The 11,582-nt window shown below is 34.2% G+C and overlaps 1 protein-coding gene across 3 annotated transcripts in view; it reads left to right on the top strand.

The window, feature by feature from the left end:
* Positions 1-3,412: 3,412 nt before the first annotated feature.
* LOC110098591 (RNA polymerase II-associated protein 3) overlaps positions 3,413-11,582 on the top strand; it is an 18,662-nt gene continuing 10,492 nt past the window's right edge. For 2 of the 3 annotated variants that reach the window (XR_003701975.1, XM_028698368.1), the window contains exons 1-7: positions 3,414-3,535; positions 6,651-6,851; positions 6,949-7,073; positions 7,410-7,531; positions 7,636-7,718; positions 8,961-9,086; positions 9,844-9,993. Coding sequence is in view for 2 of the 3 variants with exons in the window: in XM_028698368.1 (XP_028554201.1) it covers positions 6,651-6,851; positions 6,949-7,073; positions 7,410-7,531; positions 7,636-7,718; positions 8,961-9,086; positions 9,844-9,993 (807 nt within the window). In the remaining variant the exon portion in view is untranslated. Of the gene's footprint in view, positions 3,536-6,650; positions 6,852-6,948; positions 7,074-7,409; positions 7,532-7,635; positions 7,719-8,960; positions 9,087-9,843; positions 9,994-11,582 lie in introns of all 3 variants that reach the window. The other variant, XM_028698372.1, reaches the window with a different exon arrangement.

Consider the following 11,582-nt stretch of genomic DNA (forward strand, 5'->3'; position numbering starts at 1 on the left):
TAGGCTTTAATAATTTAGAAGAGAATTTTTTATGTTTGAATTAACATTTTATTAAAAATTTAAGATTATATATTCGGAGGTTGAGAACTTATGATTTGATGTCTATCTTAGAACCTAGATCAAAATTAAGTAATATAGGAGTGTTTTTTAAATTACTTTTAATATATGAGGAATTAATGTGTATAATCATATGCTTTTGTAGAGCTTCACAATATGAATTCATGAAGTCTAAAATCTCCTTATTTGGACAATTGGTTGAGGAGATATGAATTTTCAAAGATTAGGTGATATCTCTTAATTTTATTTAACCAATTTCACAGCTAATCGGTGCTTTACACACGCTATCTAATTGGCTAAGTAATTATTTTTGTGGTAATAATTTAACGCGGTATTAACCGCGGTCGTTATATCCAATATTAAATGGTCATGATTTAAAGTGGAATGAACCGCGAGATCAGATCATCCTAAACTATATCCTTTGATTGAAATCAATAGATGAGATTTTGATTTCAACCTCCCGATCATTATTTCAACCATAAGCACATTATGACAAGATCTAAGCAAACAACTCATTTGAATTTATTGGATTTTATAGGGAGCATCAGCCAAGATGAACATTCAATCCAAGAGTTAGATCTCATTGGATTAAATGTTCCTTTCACAACTAAGCAAAGCTTCCCAACCTAGTGGTTAGGATTAAAGGAATACCTCAAGGAATGCTCCAAATGCCCCTGAGTTTAGTAATTTTTTTTTTAGATCCTATGAATGCTTTTGCTTCAAGGAGCAGGATTTTAGGTGTAGTGAATCAAATAGTGAATTATGGATGATGAAACTTCATCGGAGCTCACTCAAACTCAAAAAAATTGACCATTAGAGAGGCAGGGGAGCTGGGGTTTGGATCCTAGAGCACTAGGGATGCTTTTCAAATTGAAATATATAACCATTCTTCAGAGAAATCAAACATATGTATAGGCTATTTGAGAATGCATCAAGCTAGAATTTCAGCCACCTTCGACAGCATCAACCTGCCAAAATAGTTGGGGATATGCCATTGAAGAGGCATGAATATTTCTGATAAGTTAGGGCCCATATGAGCACATGGTCAGGCATTTAGGGTTGAACTTATGGTTTGAGCTAACGATTTATTAATTTTCAATAAGCTCCAAACACCACATGGCAAGAGGTTGACCTGATAGGTGTTTGTAAGGTTCTTAAGCCAACCTAATTGGTCATGATGTGGTGGTCACAGAATGCAATATGGCTCAGGATTCATTGATTTGGAGGCTTTGGGCCAACCTAATTGGTTGATCCAAGCAAGCCCCAAGATTGGGTTGGTTAGGTAGATGCAAGGAGTCATGATCTATGCAATATTAGATTCGGCTTGGGCCAGCTCATGGGAAGGTGGTTTTACTCACTTGGGTCAAGCCATGTGGCTAGCTCAAGTGAATCCATTGGTTGGATCACCTAGGGTTGGTTCATAGGGACCTCATGGATAGTCCTATGAGTTCAAATTGGATTAAGCATGCTTGGGTCAATGGAATTGAAGTGGATTTAGATTTAGGTAGTTTGATCAATCTAGATTAACTTGATTAATTAGGCCTGACCAAGGATTGCTTTTTGGCAATAATCTGAAGCCGGAGAAAAAAATCTATCCTACCGTTATTGTTAGAAATCTGTGAGTCTTAAAAAAAGAATAAGGGAAATTTACATACATACCACTACATACTTCTTATTTTACATATCTAGCACCTGAAACATTAATATTACACTTATACCACTCAAATCTTTAATTTACATCATTTCTACCACTCCGTCTACCGCCTTCCTCACGACGTCTTTCTTTCCGTTGAAAACTCCTCTTTGCGCACAGCATTTGGCAAGTATTATATCGGAGGTCTTTCTTCTCGTCATCTGAGGGCTTGTTTATTCATTTGTAAGTATATTATTTATCTGATCCTTCCCAGGCCGCTACTTTGATGATGCCCTTACCAGAGCTTTATCCATCCTATTCCATTTTTTATTATGCTCTTAGCAGAGCTTGTCCTGTGGATTGTAGAAGCTTTTCAGTCAAGAAAAATTTCCATATATTTGAATTTCTTAGTCGTAAGTTAAATAGCAGATTCATCACTATAATACCCTCTATATCTTCACAGGTGATTTGGAATGAAGTCCGGCATTTTTAACGAAGTCGGTAATTTTTAACGAAATCCACCAAGCTTATGTGCATTTCAACACAGTTTATACATTAAAAAAAAAGCTTAGAAAGCCTCATTTAGGTGACAAACAACTAGCCAAACACCGAGCAAAAAAATCATTTAGAATAAAATGAAAGCATTCATCAGAACTCACCTTCCTTCCCTTTTGCGAGTTCCGATTCCTCCATCCAGTTCGTTCGCCCTAACTTCCTCTCAGATTCGCGCCAAGCGGAGAAATTGACGTCGTGAGGAAGGCGGTAGAGGGAGTGGTAGAAATGATGTAAATTAGGGATTTGAGTGGTATAAGTGTAATACTAATGTTTGAGGTGTTAGATATGTAAAATAAGAGGCATATAGTGGTATGTATGTAAATTTCCCAAAGAATAATTGTAGGGATTAGAATATAGAGAGTATAACCGCACCATGCAAAATAGTCGCAAACCTATAGACTCAGCATAGAATAATTTCTTTATTTTGTTTTGGTAGGAACCGGCGTCGGACTCTCGAACCAGCTTTTTCTACTACCAATCCCTGTTTTTTTTAGTTCTCTTTAATCCATCCCAAGGTTTTTCTCCTTCCGCCTTTATTTCTTCTCTCTCACAAGGTCTCTTGTCTCGGCCTTCCGATGGAATCCATAGATAGATAAAGAGGTCGGGTTCAACAACTTCGGATGATACCTCAACCATATCCAAGTAAGTAACTTTTGATTTTAATCAAGGGTGAGGGTGGGTTAAATTTTACCAGAATTTATGGGATTAGATAGGTAAACCTGGCAAAGTTCATGCAGGCTAAAGGTCCATTTGAGGTTTGAGGCGGTTGCGGCTTTCTTTTTAAAGATGGTCTTAAAATTATTATATGGAAAGTACTTTTTTTTTTAAGTTGTTGTAGGTATCCTAAATATTTCTTTTTTATGAAACAATTGGATAATAGTTTTTACAGCTAAAATGTTGTGTATTTGGTTGTAAAAGCAACTTTCTATCATAAAATTGTTGAAACGTTAAACAAAAATATGACAACGGTTTGAAAACATAGCAGTGAAGAAGCTGCCCCAAATAGGCCTGAAATTCAGCTCATGCAAAGCTTTGCTATTATTTCTTTGTTATATTAACCTAGGATCAGTAGATTAAAAGCTCTAATACTGTGTTGAGTGTTTGTTTTGTGCAATATGTGGTTGTCATTATTATTTTGTGGATTTTGATGTTAGAGGTTGGAAATTAGGATTTAAGACATATAAATTATGATTCTTTTTGTTGATTCTGTAGGAGTTTCGTGGTTTCTTGAAGGACTTGCAGGATTGGGACAACAAACCAAAGGGTCGAGCTCAGAAGGCTGCAAAATCAGTAAGATTATTTTATTCGTTAGGAAGACAGTAATTTTTAATCATATTACATGCAATGCGCAATTAGTTTTGCTTTTCTTTTTTACTAGAGAATGATTGTTTTCAACCTTTTCAATTATAATGTAGTTTAACCTTGTGAGGTCTTCAATTTGCAGTTGGTTTGCTTTCCTTTTCCTAGAGAATGAGCGTTTACAACTTGTTCAATTATAGTACAGTTTAATATATGGGTCTTAAATTTGATTGTAGGTACAGATCAAAATACTTGACATATACAACTGCACCCCCACTAATTAAACTTATGAACACAGTCCTTCTATACGTCTTTCTGTAACTGAAAGAATACTAAGTTATTAAAAATCAACAAATAATACCCCTGATAGTTCTAAATTGCAAGCAAACTCTAAAGAGTTTCTGTGAAGTACATATTTAATTCTCTGAAGTTACTGCTAAGCATTGATTCCTATTTTACCATGCTCTTTTTAAATTTTGCTTCTCACCTCATTCTTGGACAACTTAATGTTAGCTAGGAAAGTAAGATGCTTTATGAGAAGAGTATCCTCATTTTCCACGGTATTGCTGAGAAACTGAAGACCAAATTGGTAATTATTTGTTTGCTCATTTTTTTAAAAATAATTTGAGAGCACTCAAGCAATGTTGATTATGATCATTGTTTTCAATATTAAATGGATTCATTTTTTGGTCTAGTTCTGGTTACTAATTCTTCATGAATTTGCTGCTCCACTTTTTTTTAATCCGTAACTTGAGTATTTGCTTGTCAGCTTGTTGTTTAATCTGTAACTTTAGCCCTCATTTATAAAATTTTGATACTGCATAGGAGATACCCATGACACTTCCTAGACATCCACACATAGAAAAATAAAAAATGAATAAAAATAAAATAGCATTAGCATTATAATATATAATAACATAAAATAAATAAGGGTTGCACTTTATCTAGCACAAAGCTTAAAGGATACACTATGATAGGCAATTTCTAACAATAAGTAGGACTTTAAAGACAGAAATCCATAATTAGTAATATTTGGGTGATTAGGCTTGTAGGGGTTTCTTATGTCATAGATGTGCAACAATTTCATTGCTGTAACGTTTCTTTTGTTTTTATTAGGACTTATTTAACAGTAATAAAAAATAAGATATTTGAACTTACCATGCTTCTTGTAGGTTCATGCTAAAAGAATAAAAAAAAAAAAAAAACTTTATTTGGGTCCCTTGCTCGATTTTTTATGCAGGTTATTTTGTTGATAAAATCATTTATTAGGAGAAGCACAAAAAAAAAAGCCTTTACATGTTCCCTTTATTTTCTCATAAAGTTATTTTCACTAATTGCACTTTCACTGTCTTCCTCCCTCCACCTATGATGCACATATATGGACACCGACGCAGACATGACAAAGACACAGGACACGTCAATTTTTGAAAATGTAGGACACATATACGAGTTAAACACTGTATTATAATTCACTTTTTTAATATAAAAATTGAATAAGCAAAATAGTAAAAATAATTAAGAAATAATAAGCTATTTAATTAGGATTTGCACTTAAAATTATTAATATTAGGATGTTATGAGTCGTGCATTGATGTCATGTTATACATCAAGAGGGGAGAAGATAATGCTCTCGATTGTCGAGCATTATTGTTGTGTAATGGGCATCGAGCATTAATGTTAAGACAATGTCGGTCATTGATCTCGAGATAACGTCGACCGTCGATGTTAAGATGACATGTTAAGATGACATTGAGCAAAGATGAGATGTCGAGAAGGCATAGGGGTGTGATTGTGGATGTAGAAATTGCCAGCGTCGAGTGTTAATGTTAATGCAACATCATAATTTGATTTTGAGATGATTTTGAAATGCTGATGCTGTGATGACGTTAGTTGCCCATATTGAGATGACATCGAACGTTGTTATGAAACCCTAGCCGCAAGCTACTGAAGAAAAATGAAAATGAGAATGTTCTGGGAATGTGGTATTGAGTGTGGACAATTGATTTGAGACTTTAGAGAGGAAATAAGAAATTCAATTTTTATTTCAGAAGAATGTCGGACTCGTGTCGTGTCCGATACGTGTCGGACATTGCATACCTCTTTGAGGACAAATGTCGGTGCATCATAGCCATCCACTTGTTTCTCACCTCCTCATCCTACCGCCTCCATAACCATACCTACTTCACTTTATTTTTCAAGACATCGTAAACCCTAAACCCTAGTCCTTGTTAGTAAATTCTTTTAAGCTAACCCATTTGTAGGATAGAAAAGATCTCTTGTACAGGTACATGTTGCTCTTCTTATACCTACAGATACTCACCACCATTGAAGCATTACTTGTACACTGTGGGTGTCATTTATTGTCCTAATCCTCCTTAGCATTTGCATAATTGGATAGAACATTAGAAACAAACCCTAATCGTATCACTGGACAAGAAGTTAAAGAAGATGGAACTTCAATGAAATCCTATGATTAGCACTATGATTAGGGTTTTTTGTTACAAAATTATGTATCATTTAAAGTTAAGTTGAAAAGTCCTTCACTTGGGGGTCAAACGATCTAAATTAATTGTCTGTAAAGATCTATATCTAACCCTAGGATTTAATTTATAAACTAGAGAAGCACTAGGGATTAAAAGGAGTCTTTTTAAAATATGAACCAACATGAAGCTTTATACAAATTCGAAGAAGTTGAGTGATATTCACCCTCTTTTTTTGTTGTATTTGCATGTTAGGCACGTGGAAGACAGGCACAAAAGTCCTCTAGAAGCATTTGTTCTTTGCTGTCGCTTAATGCTTTTTTTGAAGCATGTGTATTTGTTTTCTCAATACACGTTGTGTTGATAGATGGATTCAAAATGATAAGGCATGCGTATTGTTATATGCTCACCGGAGTACAATTTACAAAATGAAAGGGCGTAATAATGTAGATTATTAAACCTTCTAGAATGAAATATTCTAAAAAAAAATGAAATTCCATTGTTATTCATATCTTCAATATTATGTTTTAGCATGAAGTATATGGAGAATAACTTTTGAAGCAAATTTCATTAATGATGGCTTTTTATTTATTTATTTATTTAATTGTTTGTTTTGCTCATTAAAGATGACAGGAACTGTTGATGAAGATAAGGCGGATTTTTCAAAATTTCCTGCGTCTGAAGTAAAAAAGATTAATGAAAAGATAGTTTCTTCAAGAGAAAACAGTGAGCGTTTTGGTTATCTTAGAAATTCGGGTGCATTTGATCTATCGAGTAGCTTCTTAAATAAGGAGAAATTGCCAGATGCTACTTCAGAGAAGGAATTGGTGGGAATTCTCAGCGTCTGTTGACAGTCTTTTTTCTTCATGAAATTGTATGCCTAAGGATATTGAAGTAGATTGTTTTCCTAATTTTCACATTCAGGGCAATGAATATTTTAAGCAAAAGAAGTTCCATGAAGCCATTGAGTGCTACTCAAGAAGCATTGCATTCTCTCCTACGTCAGTTGCTTTTGCCAATAGAGCTATGGCATATCTTAAAGTGAAGAAGTGGGTTTTATATGTTTTCATCATTTTATTTATCGTATGAAATTTCTTGAATCCTTGTGAGATAAATGCCTGAAAACTATGTTATTGTTTATATGGTTGGATGTAAAAATTAAATTCATCCTCTAACTATGGAAAAATATGCAAGCCAACTTAGATCTGATATAATTTTAATTCATATTCTTTTTTTTTTCCATGAATTGTAATTCATACTCTTACTATCTTTTTTGCATTGATTTGCTTCTGAATCCTTTGTTTGGATGCTTAAAAATGTTAAAAAAAAAAAAAAAAAAAAAAAAAAAAAACAATTAAAAAAAAAAAAAAAAAAAAAAAAAACAGATTTGTGGAAGCAGAGAACGACTGTACAGATGCTCTAAGTTTAGATGATCGCTATGTTAAAGCATATTCACGTCGACTTACAGCTAGAAAAGAACTAGGAAAGCTTGAAGAAGCTATGGAAGGTTGGCTTGTAGATCGGTACATGGATCTCTGTTGATTATCTTTATTGCATCTGTGGACAACTAATTAAAATATCATATACTTAACACATTAAAATTAATCGCAGATGCTGACTTTGCTGTGAGACTTGAGCCAAATAATCCAGAAATCAGGAAGCAGTTTGGTGAAATAAAGGCAATGTTGGAAAGGGTACGATTGAAACCTTCTCTATTCTAGCTCTGTGTATTTCATACTTACTGCACATAGTAATCAACAAATGCGTTTGTTGCGATTTATGCATGTAAATTATTCATTTGGACCAATGTTGAAACTTTTTACGAACTTGATGTAGACAAGAGGGACGTCACCTGTATCTTTCTTCTCAAAGAAACGCAACTTTAGGTGTCTTTGTTTGAGTCATTTTGTTTGTGTTTTGAATCGTCTTGTAAGTGTCATTTGAGTCAAAAGTTTGTAAGTCGTTTTATTATATAAAGTTGTGTTTTATAGTATTTGTGTTCTTTTAAGCATTTTATGTCTTTATTTTGTTCTTAGAAAGTTTGTGTTTTTGTGATAAAAAATTTGGGTCCCTCTCCCAAATTTTTGATTGCATCAGAACTAGTTGGTACTTTAAAGTCAGTTGAATTAGTTGCTTTGTGTGAAGATTTCGTTTTATTTCCAATTTTAAACTGTTAAATCCTATCTATTAAGCGTGCTTTGTCATTCTCCTTCTTCTGAGAATGGAGGATATTCCATTAAGGATAAGTTAATTCGATGAGCAAAAGTTTATATGTTTCTTCTTTTGGAAGGCCTCATTCAAGAATTATGGCCCTGGAATTATGATGCATAAATATTCCCATTGCTCTGCTTGATTGGAAGAATATGTATTCTGGGATTCTCCTTCTTGAACTGGATATTTTGGTTTCGCTTTTAGACCTTAAATAATAAAGGGCGGATCCCTAGTTTAATTCTGGATTGCCCTTGTAAAATAAAAAAATATTAAAGGGTGCGCTGGAGCACCGAGTCTAGTGGCAATGTATGATTAATGGTATTGTTCATGTCCACAGCTTTGATTGGTCTTTCATGTAAATGGATCTAAATGTTTATGCGTAAGTTGAATAGCATTACATTGAATTTCCCAATCTGATGAAGGCTGGTTGTATATCTATCAAACCATAATATAATTGTCTTGACCCATATACGTTTGATAAGTTCGTACTTTTTCACTTACTAGTTACTACATTTCATGGGTGGTATTAGCGTTAAAGTAATATCAAATATCTTTCTTTGGTGGTTTTGTGAAAAAAATTAATATTGACAATGCTGACATTTAATATTTATTTTTGTCTGTTTAGCATTGGATTAGGATTATTCATCGACAATCATTTTCATTAAGACTTCGAAGAATTTGGGTGTTTCATCTTTCATGTGACCAGGTTTGACTTTGTTCTGCAGAAATTAATCCAGAATGTTTCTGCTGAAAAAAATTCAAGTGCAGCGTCAAAAGTGTCTAAAGCTAAGGGTGTCTACCCTGTCACTGGTAAAACCCAAAATGCGGAAGCTTCTGTTGCTCAGATAATGGTAAGAGTGTTGCTTTTGCAATTAATTTCTGTTGTTGCTGATAGTTATGTTTTTTATTTCCTGCTTGTAGACATCTGCATGAGCTAAACACATGCACCATACTAAGACTAGAATAAAGTTTGTACCTTAAAAAATAATATGAACATTTTAGGACCATGGACTGATTCTAACATCATAAGTTTGGATTGCATTTGAATTTTATCTGACTTAATAATCAATGAAGTAGATGCTAGCCCTTGCTGTTTTACTGTTGGGTACATTTTTAAAATCATAAGAACACGTGCTAGTTCCTATTAAACTTGGCAGCATGCTTGGAAAAAAGTGTTAAATTTAAAAATACCCCTGAATATTCTTAGATGGCCATTTTAGTCCCCCAGATCATAACATTGCTCTAATTTAATTCGTCGAGTATGGTCCCTTTGGGGTTAAATTGGGTCGAGGGACTAAATTAGGATCAATTTTGTATCACAGTTATAATATGAGGGACTATTTTGGATCATTTTTTATAGTCGCGGGACTAAAATTGGGCAACATGATACTCTGAGATTAAATTGGTCCTACACGAAAATTATGGAAATTATTTTGGGTTTTTTTGGCTTGGAAAAATAAGCCCACCATTATTTCTGTAACTCACTCTAATCTCCGCTCTTCGGCTCTCAGCAAATCTTCAGAATTGAAGTTTTTTTTTAATCTTGTGTAAGCATGCATTTTCCATTTGTTTCCTCCTATGATCTTCTCATTTCTCATACTATAACAGGACTGTGAGGTGAATTCTAGCAACCGAATGATTTCTCTTGAGAATATCGATAGAAGTAAAAGTTTCATCACTGAAAGCAAGAATGATTCACGTTCCGTTAATGAACCCGGAGAAAGCGTAGCATCAAAATTGAATGCCAACATTGCTAAGGTACGTGACAAAAAAAGTTGGTATTGTGTATGTCCTTAATAGCATAGCCTTAATTTTCAGTAGAGCTGGGTTGATTTTGGTGGATCAATTAAGATTTGCCTGAAATTTTCTAGCTTCACTAGTTTCAGATAAGTACAGCGGATTTTGAACATTTTGGCCCATATTTTGCTAAAGTGACTGTTAATATAGAAAAGCATAGAGAAGACAATTATACATATGGGCTAGGGTGGACTGTTGTAGGCGATATTCTGTCCTAGTGGGCGGTTGTTGGTCAGCAAGCCTGCGATTAAGGTTTTGTTTGGGACGGCTTTCTTACTACTGCTTAAAGCAGCTTTCTAGTACAACAAATTTAATTTTTGTACTAAAAAGCTATTTTAAGAAGTTGTAAGAAAGATGTCCTAAACGAAGCCTAAGGCTTTGTTTGGGATGACTTTCTTACTGCTTCTTAAAGCAACTTTCTAGTATAAAAAATTATTTTTTGTACTAAAAAGCTGCTTTAAGAAGCAGTAAAAAAGCCGTCTCAAACGAAGCCTAAGTGTGTGCTACATAAGCTATTGTTTTTTTATTTATTTTGCCTGAACTTGAAACCTGCAAGTGAATCCATATATTGAAATTATCAAACTACTGAATCTAGAATTTGCACGAAACATAAGTTTGAAATCAAAACTGTTTTAAAGCTTAAACCATAGCATCACAAGCTCATTGTTGATGAGTCAACTTCATACCTATCCTGTGGTTTATGCAATACTGACATGCCAAGTAGAAAAATAAAGCTACTGTTTGTCTAATTTTTATTTATGGATTGCAAATTGATTAGATTAATTCTTTTATTAATGGGATTTATCTGAAGTCATATTCTTATTGATTATTTTAGTAGAACCCTTTTCATCAAATTGCAAATAATGTATATATAAAAGCTATATCATTAAGTTTGAGGCGATTTATGTTCCCACACTCAGATCTTTATCTATTATTGTTATGCCAACAAAAGTTGTTCTCTCATCAAACATGCAAAATGGTTAAACAAAGGTAAAATATGTGATTAGTTTGTTGATTAGAATCGTTTTATAGGAAAACAATAATCCTCTCGCATCTCTATAGGCCTTGTCAGAGTACATAACAGCTTAGTAAGACTATATAGGGATGCACTCATATGGCCTGCTATAATCCACAGTATTACTTGCCGTGACAGTAGTAGTCTTGTGGGGAGCTTTTATAGACCATGCGCAGTTTTGTACGGTGCTATATGATGCCATGTGTAGCCCTTGCAGGAATGCAGGTTGTTGCTTGCAGTCCTGCATGTTTCATTGTGACGCCACAAGTAGCACCATCTTGTAGCCTTATGTGAGGCTGTAGCAGTCACACGAGCAGTCCTTTTTAGAGCTTATGTGGGATTGTTATGTCTTTGTGCGACCAGTGTAAGTTGGGTGAGGCCTTCTGCTACCCAAGTAGAGGGTCATATAGCTTGTTGGCGTTAACAACAAATTTTTACCAACAATCAATGGATCCATTCAATCTATGCCATTGGATTGATGCTTCCACAAATTGTTTTGTCCATGTCATCACAACACACACACCCACCCACCCAC

The sequence above is a fragment of the Dendrobium catenatum genome, unplaced genomic scaffold, assembly GCF_001605985.2.
Source record: "Dendrobium catenatum unplaced genomic scaffold, ASM160598v2 fragScaff_scaffold_124, whole genome shotgun sequence".
NCBI lineage: Eukaryota > Viridiplantae > Streptophyta > Magnoliopsida > Asparagales > Orchidaceae > Dendrobium > Dendrobium catenatum.